General features: G+C 39.1%; 1 protein-coding gene across 48 annotated transcripts in view; it reads right to left on the minus strand.

Annotated features, from left to right (window-relative positions):
* The window catches only part of SANBR (SANT and BTB domain regulator of CSR), an 83,624-nt gene that overhangs the window by 28,790 nt on the left and 32,988 nt on the right, over positions 1 to 21,846 (minus strand). For 40 of the 48 annotated variants that reach the window (XR_013526590.1, XR_013526589.1, XR_013526592.1 and 37 more), the window contains 4 exons: positions 10,414 to 10,559; positions 9,710 to 9,809; positions 7,722 to 7,754; positions 6,803 to 6,902 (listed from right to left, as the gene is read on the minus strand). Coding sequence is in view for 39 of the 48 variants with exons in the window: in XM_078349270.1 (XP_078205396.1) it covers positions 6,803 to 6,902; positions 7,722 to 7,754; positions 9,710 to 9,809; positions 10,414 to 10,559 (379 nt within the window). In the remaining 9 variants the exon portion in view is untranslated. The remainder of the gene's footprint in view (positions 1 to 6,802; positions 6,903 to 7,721; positions 7,755 to 9,709; positions 9,810 to 10,413; positions 10,560 to 21,846) is intronic. The other 8 variants (XM_078349280.1, XM_078349275.1, XM_078349271.1 and 5 more) reach the window with 1 other exon arrangement.

A 21,846-nucleotide genomic window follows, 5' to 3' on the forward strand; every position in this document is an offset into this window, starting at 1 on the left:
TAAAGAAGTCCTAAGCAAATGAATAAATGGAGAGATATTCCATGTTCATTATTGGAAGAATTGTCATTGGGGGAAAAAAAAGGAATTCACCCCAAATTGATATATGGGTTAAACACAATCCCAACAAAAATCCCGGAAAGATATTTGTAGAAATATTCACACAAACTCCAAAATTTATCAAAAATGCAAAGCACATGGGAATGATCCAAGATGGCCGATCGCTAACATCTCGGGATTGCAGCTCTCAGTGAAACCGCAGAGAACTAGAGGACGCCACACTTTCAGACAAATTCTGGTCGCTCACGGAGCAGAAGATCCCCAGCGGAGAAGTCACACGGGTTGCCAGCGCGACTCTTGTGGCCGGTGCATCGGTTTCGCTGGCACCTCAGAGCTGCAGCTCTCGGAACAGAGTAAACAGGCCTGGCTCCCCTCCTGACAGAGGTTTGGAGGACCCACACGGGTCCCCAGCACGACTCCTGAGGCCGGTGCAGCGGCTGTGACAGCACCTCAGAGTGGCAGCTCTCGGCGCAGAGTAAACGAGACTGGTTCCCCTTCTGACCGAGGTTTGGAGCCCCGGGAAGGCAGAGTCGCCTATTACGTACACAAGAAGGAAGCCAGACAGGAGAATCCTGGGCAGAAAAGCAACATCAGTCTTAACATCGCCGTTCTGGCCCTGGGAACTAACAACTTGGACGTCCACTCAAGAGACCTAATCTGAAAGTTGGTAATTTCAAAGACGACAGGAGGATAAATTTACAATGATGGGAAGAAACCAGCGTAAAAAAGCTGAGAATACTCAAAATCAGAACGCATCTCCCTCTAAAGATAATCACAGTTCCACATCAACAATCGAACAAGGTGTGATGGAGAACGAGTGCATCCCAATGACAGAATCACTCTTCAAGGAATGGATAATAAGAAACTTCTGTGAGTTAAAAGAACATGTTGTAGCCCAACATAAAGAAACTAAGAACTTTGAAAAAAGGTTTGATGAAATCCTATTGAGAATAGACAACTTAGGAATATAAGTGAATTAATGGAACTGAAGAATACAATACAGGAACTCCGAGAAGTATGCACAGGTTTAAACACTCGAATTGTTCAAGCAGAAGAAAGGATAACAGAGGTCAACGTCCAACTTAATGAAAGAAAACAAGACAAGATTAGAGATAAAAGGATAAAAAGGAATGAGCAAAGTCTCCAAGAAACGTGGAACTATGTGAAAAGACCAAATTTACGTTTGATAGGTGTACCTGAATGCGACGGACAGAATGAATCCAAGCTGGAAAATACCCTTCAGGATATTATTCAGGAAAATTTTCCTAAACTAGCAAAGCAGGTCAATATTCAACCCCACGTAATACAGAGAACACCACAAAGATATTCCTCAAGAAGAGCAACCCCAAGGCACATAATCGTTAGATTCACCAGGGTTGAAACGAAGGAGAAAATACTAAGGGCAGCCAGAGAGAAAGGTCAGGTTACCCACAAAGGCAAGCCAATCAGACTTACAGTAGATCTCTCAGCAGAAACTCTACAAGCCAGAAGAGAGTGGGGGCCAATATTCAATATCCTCAAAGAACAGAACCTTCAGCCCAGAATTTCATATCCAGCCAAACTAAGCTTCACAACTGAAGGAAAATTACAATCTCTTATGAACAAGCAAGAACTCAGAGATTTTATTACCACCAGCCCTGCTTTACAAGAGCTTCTGAAAGAAGCATTACACACAGAAAGAAACAACCAGTATTAGCCTTTCTAAAAATATACCAAAAAATAAAGAGCCCCAACATAAAGAAGAATTTACATCAATGAATGGATAAAACAGGCAGTTAACATCAAATGGCAGTAACCCTAAATTTAAATCAACTAAATCCCCCAATCAAAAGACACAGCCAAAACCCAACAGCATGTTACATCCAGACCTGTTTCACATGCAAGGATACACAAAGACTCAAAATAAAGCGATGGAGAAAGATTTACCAACCAAATGGAGAGCAAAAGTAAATAAATAAATAAATAAAAAGCAGGAGTTGCAATTCTTGTAGCGGATAAAATAGATTTTAAAGCAACAAAGATATAGTGGTAAAAGGATCAATGCAACAACAAGAGCTAACGATCCTAACACCCAGATACATAGAGACTTAGATTCAATGAGACAGAAAATTAATAAGGATATCAAGGACCTGAACTCAGATCTGGAACAAGTAAACTTAATAAATATTTATAGAACTCTCCACTTCAAATACACAAAATATACATTCTAGTCAATACCACATCACACCTACTCATAGGTGTAAATGAAACATTAATTGGCCACTATTAATACCCATTTTTTTTTCAGAATAAAGCAATATTTCCATTCACCCTCCCTCTTTCTCTTCCTCTTTCTTCCTCTCCTTTACTCATGTTTTTCTTTCCTTCTCTCAAAAAAAAGGAAAAAAAAATGCAAAGCACTTTGAATGGCTATAATAACTTAAAATTAAAGAACAATTTTGGAGGACTCATACCACCAAATTTCAAGACTCACTAAAATCTACAAAAAGTAATACAGCATAGTATTGATATACTGATGTAAAGAAAGACATATGAATCAATGGAAGAAAACAAGAGAGTTTGGAAATAGGGCCACAAGTAAATAGTCAACTGATTTTTAACAAAGATGTCAAAGTAATCCAATATATACTGAATATATTGAAAAGAATAGTTTTTTCAATAAACAGTGCTAAAACAACGGGCTATGCCTATGGATAAAAAGGAAGCTTGACCCTTAACTCATACAATAAACAAAAATTAACCTGAATGAGATCATAACCTTAAATAAAAAGCTGAAATCATACAACTTCTAGAAAACAGCAAAAAATCTTTGTGACTTTTGCGTAGGAAAATACTTCTTAGCTATTAAATAATGGAACATAAAAAGGAAAAACTAAAAAGAGTTCACAAAATTTAAAACTTTAGCTCTTCAAAAGACATTATTAAGAAAATTAGGCCAGGTGTGGTGGCTCGTGCTTGTAATCTCAGCACTTTGGGAGGCCGAGGTAGGCGAATCACCAGAGGTCAGATGTTCAAGACTAGCTTGGCCAACATGGTGAAACCCCACCTCTACCAAAAATATAAAAAGTAGCTGGGCGCAGTGGCTCACGTCTGTAATCCTAGCACTTTGGGAGGCCGAGGTGGACAGATCACAAGGTCAAGAGATCGAAACCATCCTGGCCAACATGGTGAAACCCTGTCTCTACTAAAAATACAAAAATTAGCTGGGCATGGTGGTGCACACCTGTAGTTCCAGCTACTTGGGAGGCTGAGGCAGGAGAATTGCTTGAACCTGGGAGGTGGAGGTTGCAGTGAGCCAAGGTCGCGCCACTACACTCCAGCCTGGCACCTGGCAATGGAACGAGACTCTGTCTCAAAAAAAAAATATATATATATATATATATATATATAAAGTAGCCCCATGTGGTGGTGTGCGCCTATAATCCCAGCTACTCGGGAGGCTGAGGCAGAAGTTGCAGTGAGCTGAGATTGCACCACTGTACTCCAGCCTGTGTGATAGAGCAAGAGTCCATCTCAAAAAAACAAACAAACAAAAAAAAGGAAATTAAAAGGCAAGGCATAGACTAAGGGAAATATTGCAAAACATATGATTGACAAAAAAAGACTTGGATCTAAAGTATATATAAAGAAATCTTACAATTCAATAATAAGGCAAATGATCCAATAAAAATGGGCAAAAGATTTAAACAAACACTTCATTAAAAAGATATATAAATGGCCAATAAAAACATGAAAAGATGCTTAACACTACTCACTAGAATGGCTAAAATTAAAAAGACCATTAATACCAAATATTGATGTGAATGTGCAGCAACTGGAACTCTCATACGCTGCTGGTGGGAAGGCACCAGGGGATACACCATTGCTTATGGAAATGCAAAACGGTCACTTTGCAAAACAATTTGGCAGTTTCTTGTAAAGTAAAACATACACTTACAATATGACCTAGTAATTTTACTCCTAAGTATTTACCCAAGAAAAATGAAAACACATGTCCACACAGACTTCTATGCAAATGTTCAGAGCAGCATTATTCACAACAGCCAACAAGAGGAAACGACCCATTGTCCATGAAATTGGGAATGAATAAACAAAGTATGGTATATCCATATAATGCGATACTACTTTGCAATAAAAAGGAATAAACTACTGACATATGCGATAATATGGATGAATCTCAAAACCTCATACTAACTGAAAGAAGCCAGAGACAAAAAATTACTCATGATTCCATTCACATGAAATCCTAAAAAAGGTAAATTATTTTGACAAAACAGATTCATGGTTGTGTCAAGGCAGAACTAGAGAAAGGGAAATGAGTATAAAAGGCATGAAAGAACTTTTTGAAATGATGTCTTAGATCTTTATTTTGGTGGTGGTTACACATCTGTGTGCCAAAACTCATCTACATGTACACTTAAAAATGAGTGAATTTTATGACATGTAACTTATACCTCAATCAAACTGTTGAAAAAAAAACCATAACAGCACTTTCTCCTCAACTAATTAAAATTAACATAAAATTGCTAAAGAACCAGCTTTTTCGTTGGAGGATTCAACATGTTAAGAAAAACTCTGTAAAACTTGGAGAGAAGATAAAGGGAAGACAGCATGTCTTTTCTTTTCTTTTTTTTGAGACAGAGTCTCGCTCTGTTGCCAGGCACCAGGCTGTAGTGCAGTGGCGCGATCTCAGCTCACTGCAACCTCCGCCTTCCTGGTTCAGGCGATTCTCCTGCCTCAGCCTCCTGAGTAGCTGGGACTACAGGCGCACGCCACAATGCCCAGCTAATTTTTGTATTTTTTTAGTAGAGACAAGGTTTCACCATGCTGGCCAGGATGGTCTCGATCTCTTGACCTCGTGATCCGCCCACATCGGCCTTCCAAAGTGCTGGGATTACAGGCGTGAGGCACTGCACCCGGCCAACAGCACATCTTTTCAATGTCATTTTGGAGGGTTGTTTAACATGCCTACCAAGAATCATTTAATTCTCCTAGAGAATGTCTCATGTCTGACTACCATCTACTAATGGCATCTGAAAGTTACATGTTAACTTTCAGATTTTTGTGTCTAATGAAAATGCAAATGATTTCTAAAAAAAATAACCATTAACTTGTATGACACTGATCAATTTTGTATCTAACTTACAATCATGATTTTAACTTTTTTTTTTGGAGATGGAGTTTCGCTCTGGTTGCCCAGGCTGAAGTGTAATGGCATGGTCTTGGCTCACTGCAACCTCCCCCTCTGGGGTTCAAGTGATTCTCTTGCCTCAGCCTCCTGAGTAGCTGAGATTACAGGCACCTGCCACCACGCCTGGCTAATTTTTGTATTTTTTTTTTTGAGACTGAGTCTCACTGTGTCACCCAGGATGGAGTGCAATGGCATGATCTCAGCTCACTGCAACCTCTGCCTTGCGGGTTCAAGCAATTCTCCCATCTCAGCCTCCTGAATAGCTAGGATTACAGGCACCTGCCATCATGCCAGGCTAATTTTTGTACTTTTGTAGAGACGGGGTTTCACCATGGTGGCCAGGCTGCTCTTGAACTCCTGATCTCAGGTGATCTGCCTGCCTTAGCCTCCCAAATTTCTGGGATTACAGGCATGAGCTACCGCGCCCAGCCTAATTTTTGTATTTGTAGTAGCGACGAGGTTTCATCATGTTGGCCAAGCTGGTCTTGAACTCCTGACCTCAGGTGATCTGCCCGTCTCAGTTCCTAAATGCAGAGATTACAGTCGCGAACCACTGTGCCCAGCCCAACATTCTTTTTTCAAAAGCAGTATAATGGAATACTACTCCACAATAAAAAGGAATACACTACTGACACATGCAACAATATGAATGAATCTCAAAAACCTCATACTAAGCGAAAGAAGCCAGAGACAAAAGATTACTCATGATTTCATTCATATGAAATCCTAAAAGAGGTAAATTATTGTGACTAAACAGATTCATGGTTGCCTACAAATACCTGAGTCTTCAAAGGCTGTTTGAGCCAATTTCCTTGCTGTTTCTTGGAACTAATGAGTTGAAAAATTCTGACACAAGTTAATTTTATAGTTGTATAATAATCATGCTTTCAGCTGGGTGTGGGAGCTCATGCCTATAATCCCAGCACTTTGGGAGGCCGAGGCGGGCAGATCACTTGAGGTCAGGAGTTCAAGATCGGCCTGGCCAATACGGTGAAACCCCATCTCTACTAAAAATACAAAAAAATTAGCCAGGCATGGTGGTGTACACTTACAGTCCCAGCTACTCAGGAGGCTGAGGCAGGAGAATCACTTGAACCCAGAAAGTGGAGGTTGCAGTGAGCCAAGATTGTGCCACTGCGACAGAGACTCCATCTCAAAAAAATAAAGAAAAGAAAAAAATCATGCTTTCAATGAAAAACAAATCACACTTTTATGAATGTTATTTAATGGTTCATTTGAATATCACTCCAAATCATCTCAGGTACACATCTCAAATCACATTTCATCTGACGTGAGTCACACATTTAGTTGCACCTGAAATGAAAACCTGAAGGATTCTTTCTCACTGTACTGCCCTTTCTTTATAACTTTGAGTATTCTGTGTTACTGCTAGGGTTAGGAAATCTTGAAGGTGTCTCCTTTCCATTCTTTTTTTTTTTTCCAGTGTTGTACTACTATATAAATAAAACCAATTCCCCATCCCTTGCATTAAAAGCTTCAGAATGTAACCCCTTCATAAACAGTGAGATTTGATGTTAACTTAGAAACCAGTACTTTGTTTCTTGGATACTTCTTCTTCGTCTCCAACTTCATCTTCAGTGACCTCAGATCCAGTTGTATATTCTTCTTCTTCTGAAAACAATGACTGTTGTTTCTAAGTTAAAAAAAATTTTTTTTTAAATGAATTCTTCCAAACACATTTACCTACATTTATTTTGAATGAATGAGTTAATCAAAAGCTGATAAAATAACCTCTAACACAATACCCAAGAAATGGACATAAGAATTTTTACATTCAGAGCAGTAAATTACATCACATATTTTTTATTTCTTTCTCAGAACCCAGAATAGCAATAGGCACGTAAGTACTCAGTATTTGTTAAATTGTGCCTATATCACTCAACTAAATATATATTCCTTGATATTAAGATTAAATTATAGTAACCACCAATACTAAAGTAGTAACCACCAATACTAAAGTAGTCTTATAAACAAGTATGTGTGTACATTTCTGGGTGATCATGGCCCTGGATTATTTAACCATATCTGCATTACTTTCCTGCATCTCTCTGCCCTGTCTGTTATCACTAATCCAAATTCCTATTCCATTCTTAGGAATATTGATGGCAGATAGCATAGTACTGGCAAACAGTAAAAAAAAAGTCAACCAATCACTCAACCAAATAACTGGAACTTAACAGATTTGTTGCTTTGTTCAATGTCCTAAATATGGTTTAAGAGTGACTTTAACAAGTCTTTTAACTAGATATATGGATTATACAGCCAGATATGGAGTATGTTTTGGTCTTAAATAACTTAATGGCATTTTAAGTTAAGTGCAAAATCAGAGAAGCTGAAAAGATGTATATTTAACTAAAATTTGTAAAAGAAGATACTGATAAGATTCTATTAAACCTAATTTTAATTTAGGAAGAAAGAGATCCACGAATGCTAAATATAATTGCTCACTTACCAGTTGTAGAGTCCAGTTTTTCAATGACAAGAACTATAAGACAGGAATAAGAGATTAATAAATCTGCATTTACCCAGATTGCAGCTCCTTATTTTCATATGGATATTGTAAAAGAGTTGAAAAGTTACAAATACAGTTCCCTTCCAGGCTGAAACATAATTTAAAACTCAGGCTGAAAATGATATATTACAGTCTTTAATATCCTCTGCTAGAAGAGGATATGGAATTTTTTTGTTTTTTGTTTTTTTATTTTGTTTTTTTGAGATGGAGTCTCGCTCTGTCACCCAGGCTAGAGTGTAGTGGCATGATCTAGGCTTAGTACAACCTCCACCTCTTGGGTTCAAGCAATTCTCCTGCCTCAGCCTCCCGAGTAGCTGGGACTGAAGGCACATACCACCATGCCCGGCTAATTTTTATTTTTAGTACAGATGGGGTTTCATTGTGTTGGCCAGGAATGTCTCGATCTCCTGACCTCAGGTGACTGCCCACATCGGCCTCCCAAAGTTCTGGGATTACCTCCCAAAGTGCTGGGATTATGCCCAGCTGGATGTGGATGCTTTTAAAAAGAAAAAAACTTTCCCAGTATTATTTCCAAAGGACAAGGAAATCACATGCAAATAAATTACTAAAATAATTTTAGTTATTTTTAGAACTATTTCAATCACTTTTTAATATTTATATTTTATTGTAAATTAAGGAAGATTACATATGGATATTCAATAAATCTAGTATGCTGACATATAATTCATAAACAAATGTTAATGAGTGAATTTTTTTTTTTTTTTTTGAGACGAAGTCTCACTCTGTTGCCCAGGCTAGAATACAGTGGCACACAATCTCCACTCACCACAACCTCTGCCTTCTGGGTTCAAGTGATTTTCCTGCCTCAGCCTCCCGAGTAGCTGGGATTGCAGGCATACGCCACTGCACCCAGCTAAATGTTGTATTTTTAGTAGAGATAGGGTTTCACCATGTTGACCAGGCTGGTCTTAAACTCCTGATCGAAGCCTCCCGAAGTGCTGGGATTACAGGCGTGAACCACTGTGCCTGGCATGACTGAATATTTGTATAGCTGCCTGAAGTTTATAAAGCACTTTACAGGGAATATTTCACTTTCTCAAGAAAATGCTATCTTAACCAACACAAAGACAAAACGTTCACAGGAAAATAGAATAAAAAGGAATCAAAGGAAATCAAATCTTCTGGTCGCTTTAAAAATATTTCAGTTTTGAAACTTTTGTGCTTGTGTTTTGAGACAGAGTCTCACTCTGTCACCCAGACTACAGGTTGCAACGTTTGAAGAATCTAAATATATTCCTAATTACAATAAAAGGATAATTTTCTACCAAAAAATGTTTACAGAAGGAGGAGAAAACAAAATATTCATTCATGCCACCTTCATTCCTCACATCATAATTTGTCTATAATAAAAACCTTAAAGACTATATTATGTTTTTGGTTTTTCTTTTTTTTTTTTGAGACAGAGTCTCCCTCTGTCATCCAGGCTGCAGTGCTGTAGTGCAATCTCGGCTCACTGCAACCTCTACCTCCTGGGCTTAAGCAATCTTGCCACCTCAGCCTCCCAGAGAAGCTTGGACTACAGGCACAAGGCACCACGCTTGGCTAAGTTTTAAACTTTTTTTGTAGAGATGAGGGCTCACTATATTGCTCAGGCTGATCTCAAACTCCTGGGCTCAAGCCCTCTTCTTGCCTCAACTTCTCAAAGTGCTAGGATTACAGCACTTTGTAAGTGTGAGTCACCATGCCTGGCCCCATGTTGTTCTTTTTCCCCAAATTTAAATGTATTAGTTATTAATTCTTTGAGGGCAAGAAATGTGTCCTATATCCTTAGAGTCCTATTAACTTGGCATAATACCTTCTTATAATTAGTCAGTTCAATTTCAACTTAAACCGACCAGGTTCTTGTCAAAGATTAAATATCATTAATTGTTTACGTAAGTAAAGAATAAGTGAAACAAGCTACTCACAGCATTGAGCTCCCCAGTTTTGGGACCCCATGGTGTATTTGGCTCCAGTAAAACATCACATTCTATACCCTTTTCATCACAGGGGCCAACCCCAACATCACTTGAAAGAAAAATACATTTTTATGAAAAAGAGTTTATTTTCTTAAAAATGTAAATGTGAATGATATATTTTTTTGCAAATGTTCCATAAATTGCTCTTTGGAAATACAGTTCCTCAGTATAAGGATGTCACCTCAACATGACATTTCTTAATTCATCTAGTGATTCCTCTAGCAAAAGACACCCCTTACAGCAAGCACCACTATACTTGAAGCATCATACCTGCGAGGTGGTGGAAAGGGCAGCTATGCTTGGTACTGCTTTAAGAACAACTTCTGATCAATTGGTTGAGAAAGGCTAACACAACTGGGAAACCCCCACCTGCCACCACTGCAAATTGGATTAAGGTCTTAACCTTTTTAATCACCAAGGGCTCTTTTCATTTGTTTTTCCTCCCCTTGTACCTCCACTATTTTTAGGTGTTCTGCCTAACAAACATCTGTCTGCTCTTATTATAAGCTAACATATAATTTCAGTTAAGCTTTCTGAAATAATGAAAACTACTTGAGGACTGACATTGCTGATTTGGGGAAGCACTAGGAGATTCTGAAATGGGAACTGCTGAATAAAGCTAAAATGCAGTGTTGGGTTTACTCCCCGCTCACCTAACTGTATCTTTTGAAAAAGGCACAACAATGACATCTCTGTACTTGTGCAGATCGTCCAGTATTCTAGCAGTGGGACCGGACTGCAAATCTCCACCTTCACCTTGTTCACGAGGGGCAATCATGTGGTCCCTCACTTTACAGCCCTGTCATATAAGAGACAATAAATTAGAGGTTGGTTTGTTACAGAACACTCCTTTAAAGATCACTGTTTTTCTTTTCTTTACCTAGTCATACTGTCATATATATATATATTTTACAACTTTTTCTCAAGAAAAACATTCATCACACAGAAAAGAGATTCAATCATAACTGTACAGTTTAACAAATACCCAAGAATATCCATATAATCACAAACCACATAAAAAATTAGAGTATTGCCAACATTCTAGGAGTTCCCACAGACCCAATTCTGATCATAATGGTTTCCCTCCTCCCAATAGGTAACCTCTACCCTGGCTTGTGGTAATTACTTCCTTGCTTTTCTTTATCCTTCTGCCACTTAAGAATGCATTCCTAAACGCTATAGCTATAGCTTCGTCTCACTTGTTTTGTTTGACATTATGTTTCTACTGGGTAAGGCCTGTAATTCCAGTACTTTAGGAGGCCGAGGTAGGTGGATCATTTGAGCCTAAGAGTTTGAGACCACCCTGGGCAACATGGCAAAACTCTGTCTCTAAAAAAAAGTACAAAAAAATTAGCTGGGCGTGGTGGTGTATGCCTCCAGTCCCAGTTACTCAGGAATTTGAGGTGGGAGGAACACTTGAGCCTAGGGAGGTTGAGATTGCCTTGAACCATGATCAGGCCACTGTACTCCAGCCTAGGTGGGTGATAGAGTGAGATCCTGTCTCAAAAAAAAAAAAAAGAGAAAGAAAAATTACGTTTTTATGATTCAACTACATTACTTCATGTAATAACATTTGCTTTAATGTATAGTGTTTCACTGTATGAATATATACCATTTATTTACCTCTTCTACTGCTGATGGATGGCTTGTTTCTAGTTTGGAGCTACTATAAATAATATTCCTAAGAGCATTCTTTTATCTGTTTCCTGGTACACAAGTGGTCATGTGTACCAAATTATATTACCATCAGCAGTATATGAAGACTCCCGTTACCCCATATCCTTGCTAACACTTGGTCAGACATTTAAATTTTAGTCATTCTGGCTGGGCATGGTGGCTCATGCCTGTAATCCCAGCACTTTGGGAGGCTGAAGTAGGTGGATCATTTGAGGCCAGTAGCTCAAGACCAGCCTGGCCAAAATGGTAAAACCCTGTCCCTACCAAAAATACAAAAATTTAGCAGGCGTGGTGGTGCATAACTAATCCAGCTACTCAGGAGGCTGAGGCATGAGAATTGCTTTAGCCTGGGAGGCGGAGGTTTCAGTGAGCCAAGATTGCACCACTACAGTCCAGCCTGGGCAACACAGCAAGACTGTCTCAAAAATAAAATGAAACAAAACAAAAACAAAAAAAACTTCAGTCATTCTGGTAAATGTGTACTGGTATTCATTGTAGTTTTAATTTTTATTTCCCCAGTTACAAATGAGGCAATCCTTTTCATGTTTACTTTGTGTGTGTGTGAAGTGCCTACTGTCTTTTACTATTAATTTGTAGGCATCTTTAAAAATTATATTAATAGTCTTCTTTTACCTCGGAATTTGGTAATTTTTCAGCTGCATCTAATCCATTAAATTTGCCACTGAGATTAAATTTATTTATTAAGTTTTTCAGTCCCAGCATTTCTATTTGCTTTTATTCAAACCCTTTTGCTACTTTTTTCCCATTTTTTAAGGAGTTCCTCGGAAAATTTTTGTCGCTTTTTATGGTTTATAATTCCCTACCAAAAACTTCTGAGCTTAGGCTCTATCAGCTTAAACTAGGAATGCCATGTATTTTATAATCTGTGTCCGTAATTCCAATATTTGTAGTTCTTGTGGTCTATTTTTGTTTTTTAAGTTCTACTGTTTTTATTCTTGGTAACTTATTTCCATCTATGTCTGGTCATCTTTGTGTGCTGAATATTTTCTCAGAAATATTGTTTGTAGAAATAATTTGAGGCTTAGAATAATGTTATCTTTCTCCAGTGAAGATTTTTACTGCTTTTGCCAGGTGTGTGGGAACAGTGGCAATCTAGAATTTCCTTAATCCAAGTTCATGTCTTGAAATTTTCTAGGTAATTGAAAGGAATCAAAGCCAGGCTGCAGTCCAGGCAAAGGATGGTTTACTTCCAATTTACTCTTATTTTCTTTGAAGTGGGGATATTATTTATAAATATCCCTACTTGGAAACCCTGGATTCTGACTATTCCCCAAAATCCTGATAGGACACCAAATGCTCACTTTAGCCTCTTAGCCACCTCTTTCTGAATGGTAATCATTCCCAGAACAAAAATGGCCCTGAAGGCTGGCGCACTTCTTTAGGTTCCTATCATCTCCTGTATCAACACTAAGAATTAACACCAATTCTGTATTATCTTACTAGCTTTTTGATGTTTTCAATATGATATTTATATTTCATTCACTTTTTTCTTTCTTTCTTTTTTTTTTTTTTTAAAAGATGGGTTTCACCATGATGGCCAGGCTGGTCTTGAACTCCTGACCTCAGGTGACCCACCCACCTTAGCCTCCCAAAGTGCTAGGATTACAGGCGTGAGCCACTGTGCCCGGCCTTACTTTTTTCTTTCAGTTGCTTTTTGATGAGAGAATTGTATCTGTATCTGCTACTGCTATCTGCTGCTGCTGGAAATACACATCACTTTATGAGCCATTTAGATTTTTTTTCAGTTAGTCCAAGCTATCACCTTAATCAATGTACATGACATCACATGCAAGACTTTTCATAGTTTAATTACTGTTTATTTTTTGAATCTTCTCACAAACGAAATATATTTAGTTAACACAACCAATCAAAAGATAATAAGCCAAAGAGTTACAATTTTTAGAAGTATATTTTGCTCAAAACAATGTGGAAATGTGATAGCTACAATAGAAACAACATAACCCCAAAGCAATGTAAAGACTAAAAAATCACATTACTGAAAAGAACATAATAGTAATGATGAATTAATAAAATATCTTGGGCCTAGCAAAGCTAATCTAATTTTGCTTAACATCTCATGTTTAATAAAAAGATATTTAATATACAATTTAAATATCTTTGTATGTAAAGTGTATAACTAAAACTTTAAATATTAATGTTATGTAAGTAATTGATTGCCTCACCAATAAATTTTTTTGTTAATTCTACCTAATTATATTTCTTTTCTTTTTTAATTGTACTTTGGGCTCTGGAGTACATGTGCATATCCTGCATCCTGCAGAATTGTTGCATAGGTACATACATGCCATGGTGGTTTGCTGTCTCCATCCCCACTACCCTGTCACCTACATCAAGCATTTCTCCCAGTGCTATCCCTCTCCATTCTCCCTGCCCCCCGCTGTCCCTCCCCTCCCCTCCATGCCCCCCACCTAGCCCAGTGAGTATTGTTCCCTTCTCTGTACCCAAGTGTTCTCATTGTTCATCACCTGCCTATAAGTGAAAACATGAGGTGTTTGGTTTTCTGTTCTTGTGTCAGTTTGCTGAGAATGATGGTTTCTAGATTCATCCATGTCTCTACAAAGGACACGAACTTGTCATTTTTTATGGCTGCAGTGTATTCCATGGTGTATATGTGCCACATTTTCCTTGTCCAGTCTATCATTGATGGGCATTTGGGTTGGTTCCAGGTCTTTGCTATTGTAAACAGTGCTGCAACGAACGTATGTGTGCATGTGTCTTTATAACAGAATGATTTCTAATCCTTTGGGTATATACCCAGTAATGGGATTGCTAGGTCAAATGGAATTTCTATTTCTAGATCTTTGAGGAATCACCACACTGTCTTCCATAACGCTTGAACTTACACTCCCATCAACAGTGTAAAAGTGTTCCTTTTTCTCCACATCCTCTCCAGCATCTGTTGTCTCCAGATTTTTTTTTTTTTTTTGAGACGGAGTCTCACTCTGTCGCTAGGCTGGAGTGCAGTGGCGCAATCTCAGCTCACTGCAACCTCTGCCACCTGGGTTCAAGCAATTCTCCTGCCTCAGCTTCCCAAGTAGCTGGGACTACAGGTGCATGCCACCATACCCAGCTAATTTTTGTATTTTTAGTAGAGACAGGGTTTCACCATGTTGGCCAGGATGGGCTTGATCTCTTGACCTCCTGATCCACCTGCCTCAGCCTCCCAAAGTGCTGGGATTACAGGCATGAGCCACTGTGCCCGGCCTCCAGATTTTTTAATGATTGCCATTCTAACTGGCATGAGATGGTATCTCAATGAGGTTTTGATTTGCATTTCTCTAATGACCAACGATGATGAGCATTTTTTTGTTGATGAGCACATGTTTGTTGGCCACATAAATGTCTTCTTTTGAAAAGCATCTGTTCACATCCTTTGCCCACTTTTAAATGGGTTTGTTTTTTTCTTGTAAATCTGCTTTAGTTCTTTGTAGATTCTGCATATTAGCCCTTTGTCAGATGGGTAGATTGCAAAAATTTTTTCCCATTCTGTTGGTTGCTGGTTCACTCTAATGATTGTTTCTTTTGCTGTGCAGAAGCTCTTAAGTTTAATTAGATCCCATTTGTCTATTTTGGCTTTTGCTGCCATTGTTTTTGGTGTTTTACTCATGAAGTTCTTGCCTGTGCCTATGTACTGAATAGTGTTGCCTAGGTTTTGTTCTAGGGTTTTTATGGTTAGTTCTTATGTTTAAATCTTTAATCCCTCTGGAATTAATTTTAGTGTAAGGTGTCAGGAAGGGGTCCAGTTTCAGCTTCCTGCATATGGCTAACCAGTTTTCCCAACACCATTTATTAAACAGGGAATCCTTTCCCCATTGCTTGTTTTTGTCTGGTTTGTCAAAGATCAAATGGTTGTAGATGTGAGGCATTGCTTCCGAGGCCTCTGTTCTGTTCCATTGGTCTCTATCTCTGTTTTGGTATCAGTACCATGATGTTTTGATTACTGCAGCCTTGTAGCATAGTTTGAAGTCAGGTAGCATGATGCCTACAGCTTTGTTCTTTTTGCTTAGGATTGTCTTGGCTATGCAGGCTCTCTTTTAGTTCCATATGAAGTTTAAAGTGTTTTTTTCCAGTTCTGTGAAGAAGGTCAATGGTAACTTGATGGGCATAGCATTGAATCTATAAATTACTTTGGGCAGTATGGCCATTTTCACAATATTGATTCTTGCTAACCATGAGGATGGAATGTTTTTCCATCTGTTTGTGTCCTCTTATTTCCTTGATCAGTGGTTTATAGTTCTCCTTAAAGAGATCTTTTACATCCTTTGTTAGCTGTATTCCTAGGTATTTTATTCTCTTTGTATCAATTGTAAATGGGAGTTCGCTCATGATTTGGCTCTCTGTTGTTGATGTATAGGAATGCTTGTGATTTCTGCACATTTTGTGCAGAAAATGTGCAGATCCTGAGACTCTGCCAAAGTTGCTTACCAGCTTAAGGAGGTTTGGGGCTGAGACAACGGGGTCTTCTAAATATAGGATCATGTTGTCTGCAAATAGGGACAATCTGACTTCTTCTTTTCCTAATCGAATGCCCTTTATTTCTTTTTCTTGCCTAATTGCTTTGGCTAGAACTTCCAATACTATATTGAATAAGAGTGGTGAGAGAGGGCATTCTTGTCTATGACAGTTTTTAAAGGGAATGCTTCTAGTTTTTGCCTGTTCAGTATGATATGGGCTGTGGGTTTGTCATAAATAGCTTTTATTATTTTGAGATACATTCCATCGATATCTAGTTTATTGAGAGTTTTTAGCATAAAGGGCTGTTGAATTTTGTCGAAGGGCTTCTCTGCATCTGTTGAGATGATTATGTGGTTTTGTCTTTGGTTCTGTTTATGCAGTGGATTATGTTTATAGATTTGTGTATGTTGAACCAACCTTGCATCCCCAGGATGAAGCCTACTTGATCGTGGTGCATAAGCTTTTTGATGTGCTGTTGGATTCAGTTTGCCAGTATTTTATTGAAGATTTTTGCATCAAAGATCATCATGGATATTGGCCTGTAGTTTTCTTTTTTAGTTGTGTCTCTGCTAGGTTTTGGTATCGGGATGATGTTGGTCTCATAGAAAGAGTTAGGGAGGATTCCCTCTTTTTGTATTGTTTGGAATAATTTCAACAGGAATGGTACCAGCTCCTCTTTTTACATCTGGTAGAATTAGGCTGTGAACCCATCTGGATCTGGACTTTTTTTGGCTGGTAGGCTATGGCTGCTTTGATTTCAGACCTTGTTATTGGTCTATTCAGGGCTTCAACTTCTTCCTGGCTTAGTCTTGGGAGTGTGCAAATGTCCAGGAATTTATCTATTTCTTCCAGATTTACTGGTTTATGTGCATAGAGTTGTTTGTAGTAATCTCTGATGGCAGTTTGTATTTCTGAGGAATTGGTGGTGATCTCCCTTTACTGTTTTTTATTGCATCTATTTGATCCTTCTCTCTTTTCTTTTTTATTAGTCTAGCTAGCGGTCTATTTTGTTGATCTTTTCAAAAAACCAGCTCCTGGATTTATTGATTTTTTGAAGGGTTTTTTGTGTCTCTATCTCCCTCAGTTCTGCTCTGATCTTTGTTATTTCTTGTTTTCTGCTTTTTTTTTTTATCTTGCTCTTCTAGCTCTTTCAATTTTGATCTTAGTTATTTCCTGTCTTCTGCTTTTTTGATCTTGCTCCTCTAGCTCTTTCACTTTTGATGATAGGGTATTGATTTTAGATCTTTCCTTGTTTCCCATGTGGGCATTTATTGCTATAATTTTCCCTTTAGACACTGCTTTAAATGTGTCCCGTAGATTCTGGTACATTGCGTCTTTGTTTTCTTTGGTTTCAAAGAATATTTTTATGTTCTTCAATTTATGTTTGGCCTTCATTTCATTGTTTATCAATTTGTCATTCAGGAGCAAGTTCAGTTTCCATGTGATTGTGTGGTTTTGAGTGCTTTTCTTAATCCTGAGTTCTAATTTGATTGCACTGTGGTCTGAGAGACTGTTATGATTTCCATTCTTTTGCATTTGCTGAGGAGTGATTTACTTCCAATTATGTGGTCAATTTTAGCATAAGTGTGATGTGGTGCTGAGAAGAATGTGTATTCTGTGGATTTGGGGTGGAGTGTTCTGTAAATGTGTATTAGGTCTGTTTGGTCCAGATTTGCATTCAAGTCCTGGATATCCTTGTTGACTTTCTGTCTCATTGATCTGTCCAATATTGTCAGTGCAGTGTTCAAGTCTCCCACTATTATTGTGCAGGAGTCTAAGCCTCTTTGTAGGTCATTTAGAACTTGCTTTATGTACATGGGTGCTACTGCATTGGGTGCATATATATTTAGGACAGTTAGCTCTTGGTGCATTGATCCTTTTACTATTATGTAATGCCCTTCTTTGTCTCTTTTGATCTTTGTTGGTTTAAAGTCCATTTTATCACAGACTAGGACTGCCACCCCTCCTTTTTTTCACTCTCCATTTTCTTGGTAAATCTTCTTCCATCCCTTTATTTTGAGTCTATGTGAGTCTTTGCATGTGCGATGGGTCTCCTGAATACAGCACACCGATGGGTCTTGACTTTTTATCCAGTTTGTCAGTCTGTGTCTTTTGATTGGGGCATTTAGGCCATTTACATTCAACGTTAATATTGTTATGTTTGAATTTGATCCTGCCATTTTGTTACTAGCTGGTTGTTTTGCCTATTAGTTGAAGTGATTTCTTTGTGTTGTTGTTCTTTACCATTTGGTACATTTTTGCAGTAGCTGATACTGGTTGTTCCTTTCCATGTTTAGTACTTCCTTCAGGAGCTCCTGTAAGACAGGTCTTGTAGTGACTGACAAATTTCTCAGCAATTGCTTGTCCATAAAGGATTTATTTCTCCTTCACTTATGAAGCTTAGTTTGGCCGGATGAAATTCTGGGTTGAAAGTTCTTTTCTGTAATTGAATATTCTTTTAGTTGAATATTGGCATCCCTTCTAGCTTGTAGGGTTTCTGCCAAGAGAGCTGCTGTGAGTCTGATGGTCTTTCCTTTGTGGGTGACTCGACCTTTCTCTCTGGCTGCCCTTAGGATGTTTTCCTTCACTGCAACCCTGGTGAATCTGATGATTATGTGCCTTGGGGTTGCTCTTCCTGAGTATCTTTGTGGTGTTCTCTGTATTTCCTGGATTTGAATGTTGGCCTGCCTTGTTAGGTTGGGGAAGTTCTCTTTGATAATATCCTGAAGAGTGTTTTCCAGCTTGGATTCATTCTCCCTGTCACATTCAGTTACGCCTATCAAGAGTAGATTAGGTCTTTTCACATAATCCCATAGTTCTTGGAGGCTTTGTTCGTTTCCTTTCACTCTTTTTCTCTAATCTTGCCTTCTCATTTTATTTCATTGATTTGATCTTCAATCTCTGATATCCTTTCTTCTGCTTGATCGATTCAGCTGTTGAAACTTGTGTATGCCTCTCGAAGTTCTTGTGCTGTGTTTTTCAGCTCCATCAAGTCATTTATGCTCTTCTCTAAGCTGGTTATTCTAGTTAGCATTTCATCTAACCTTTTTTCAAGGTTCTTAGTTTCTTTGCATTGGGTTAGAACATGGTCTTTTAACTTAGAGAAGTTTATTACCCACCTTCTGAAGCCTGCTTCTGTCAATTTGTCAAACTCATTCTCTGTCTTATTTTATTCCCTTGATGGTGATGAGTTGTGATCCCTTGGAGGAGAAGAGGTGTTCTGGTCTTTGATAGTTTCATCCTTTTTGTGCTGGTTTCTTCCTATCTTGGTGGATTTATCTCACTTTGACCTTTGAAGCTGGTGATTTCGGGAGCAATCTCTGAGTGGACTTCCTTTCTGTTGAGATTGGACTTCCTTTCTGTTGAGGTTGGGCTGTCTTGGATTCAGTCAGGCTGCTGGGTGGGTGGTCTCCCCCTGGACTTTGTTTATGCAGGTGAGATTAGCCCCGCCTTCCCAATGGCTCTCTCCTTTCTCTCCTTCCCCGAGCTCAATCTTCCTGGCTGGGGTCAAACTGGTTTATTTGCTGTGATGCTCTCTAGCACACTGGCTTCAGTTTGAGTTTTGTGGGGGTGGGGCCTGCCAAGCCTTATGGCCTGTTTCCCTGCTTTCAGCTCTGCTTCTTTCTGTGGGACAGGTAGTTCTGTCCTGCTGCCATTAGTCCAAACTTCCACCTAGGTCCCTGCTGACAACCTAAGGCACCAGGTGGGAGCTGTTACTCAGATTTGAATTGACAACCCATAGTGCCCCTCAGTCCTGTGGGACTCTCATGGACTGTGGGTTGCAGGAGAGATGAGGGAAACACAGGTTCCAAATTGGAGCACCGAGAAGGGTGAAGTCCCCAACCCTCTGAGCTGGCTACATGTTCCAGGTGCCCTGTCTCAGTTCACCCTCCTTGGGCTACATGTTCCAGCTGCTCTGTCTCAGTTCACCCTCCTTGGGCTGCTCTTGCCCGGCTTTGGCTTCAGCTCACCTTCCCTGGGCTATTTTCAGTGACCTACTAGTCCCACCAAAATGAACCTGGAACTTGCTTGGAATCCTGAAGTCCTCTAGTCCTCTGGTCTCATTCCTGGGAGCTGCATTCCAGTGTTGCCTCCTCTTGGTCATCCTGGTGCACCACCATCACCTCACCAATAAATTTTCTAACTAATCAAACTTGGTAACTGATTGCAAACATAACAAAACTAATCCAGTTTAAATTCCATGACCCATTCATTATTCAGTAACATTCATGCCAATATCCCAAATTCTTTGCCCCTACATTTCATCATCCCCATCTGGCAAAATCCTAACTCTGAATGAACTCAACTACCCATTTTTTTCTCTGCCAGTACTCATGCAGCCAAGGGTTATTGGTGAGAGTGATCTAAATAGGCATGTTGAATTATAATGTGACCATATGATGGCCAATCTTCAGTGAGCTCTCAAACTTCCCAGCAATATACATTTTCTCTGGAAAATTCACTCTCCTGTTTTTCAAAATACTATTTCAAACCTTCCATACTTCCCCTTATTCTTAGTGGATGGCTTCATCTTCTACTTTATAGAGAAGAGAAAAAGCATTGGATTGGCATAAGTTGTCAACTAAATGACAAAAATACAATTTTACTAATATTTACAACCATTCTACTATTTTCTATTATAATAGAGGAGCTGTCCTCCCTCCTGTTGAAGCTAACACCACCTCATGTTCTTTAGGATCCCACACTACCCTGCCTTCTCACCTTATACCATCAACCTCTCCTTCTCAAAGGATCCTTCCCATTGACTTGTAAAATGTTCTCTTGTATCAGAACAGAAACACCAAGGCCAGACACAGTGGCTCATGCCTGTAATCCCAGCACTTTGGGAGGCCCAGATGGGTGAGTCACTTGAGGTCAGGAGTTGAAGACCAGCCTGGCCAACATGGTGAGACTCTGTCTCTACTAAAACTACAAAAATTAGCCTGGCATGGTGGCACGCACCTGTAATCCCAGCTCCAGAGGCTGAGGCAGGAGGATCACTTGAGCCCGGGAGGCAGAGATTGCCGTGGGCCAAGATCACGCCACTGCATTCCAGTCTGGACAACAGTGAGACTCCTCAAAAAAACAAACAAAAAACAACCCCAGAAACACTAAACAAATATTCATAACCAAATTACTAATCTATCTCTTTCCTTTCTCACATTTCCCAAAAGAGTTGTCATTTATACTGATCCCATTTGTTAATCTCTCACTCACTTCTCAACCCATACAAACCTGGCTTCTGGATCTAATACTCCACCAAAACAGCTCTTCATACCTATGAATTCCCTGTCACTGGACCAAAGGACATAGTTCTTTCATTATTTTATTTGACCTCTTAGAAGTATTAGGCACCACAGTCCATTCTTTCTTTAATATTTCTCCCTCAACTTTCATGGCAACATCCTCAATTTTCCTCCCATTATTCTGGCTGGTCCTGACCATTCTCCTTTGCAGGCTCATGTGGCTTCATCCAACTATTAGCTTCATCCAACTACTAGTAGGTTCCCTCTGCTCTTCATATGCTCACCTATTCCTGCTGGCTTTAACTATCAACTATTGCAAGAAATTTATGCATTACTATCTCCAGCCTAGCCACTTCTCTGAGCCCCCAAACTCATATATCTAACTGCCTCTGCCTGGTTATCTCAGAAAGCACCTCAAACTCAAAATGCCCAAAACAGAACTCATTAAGTCTCTCTCCAAACCTGATTTCCATCTGCTGCTTCCTCTTCAGTGAATAACACTGAAGCACCAGCAAGAAACCGAATCATCCTTCCCCTTCTCCCTCTGTAATACAATCTGTCAGGTAATTTCAGTTTTATCTCTTAAATATTAAATTCATCCACTTCTCCTCATCTTCACTACTCTAGTCCAAGCTACCGTCATCTCTCTCTAAGACTACTATGATA

This window comes from Callithrix jacchus, chromosome 14, assembly GCF_049354715.1.
Source record: "Callithrix jacchus isolate 240 chromosome 14, calJac240_pri, whole genome shotgun sequence".
In the NCBI taxonomy this organism is placed as follows: domain Eukaryota; kingdom Metazoa; phylum Chordata; class Mammalia; order Primates; family Cebidae; genus Callithrix; species Callithrix jacchus.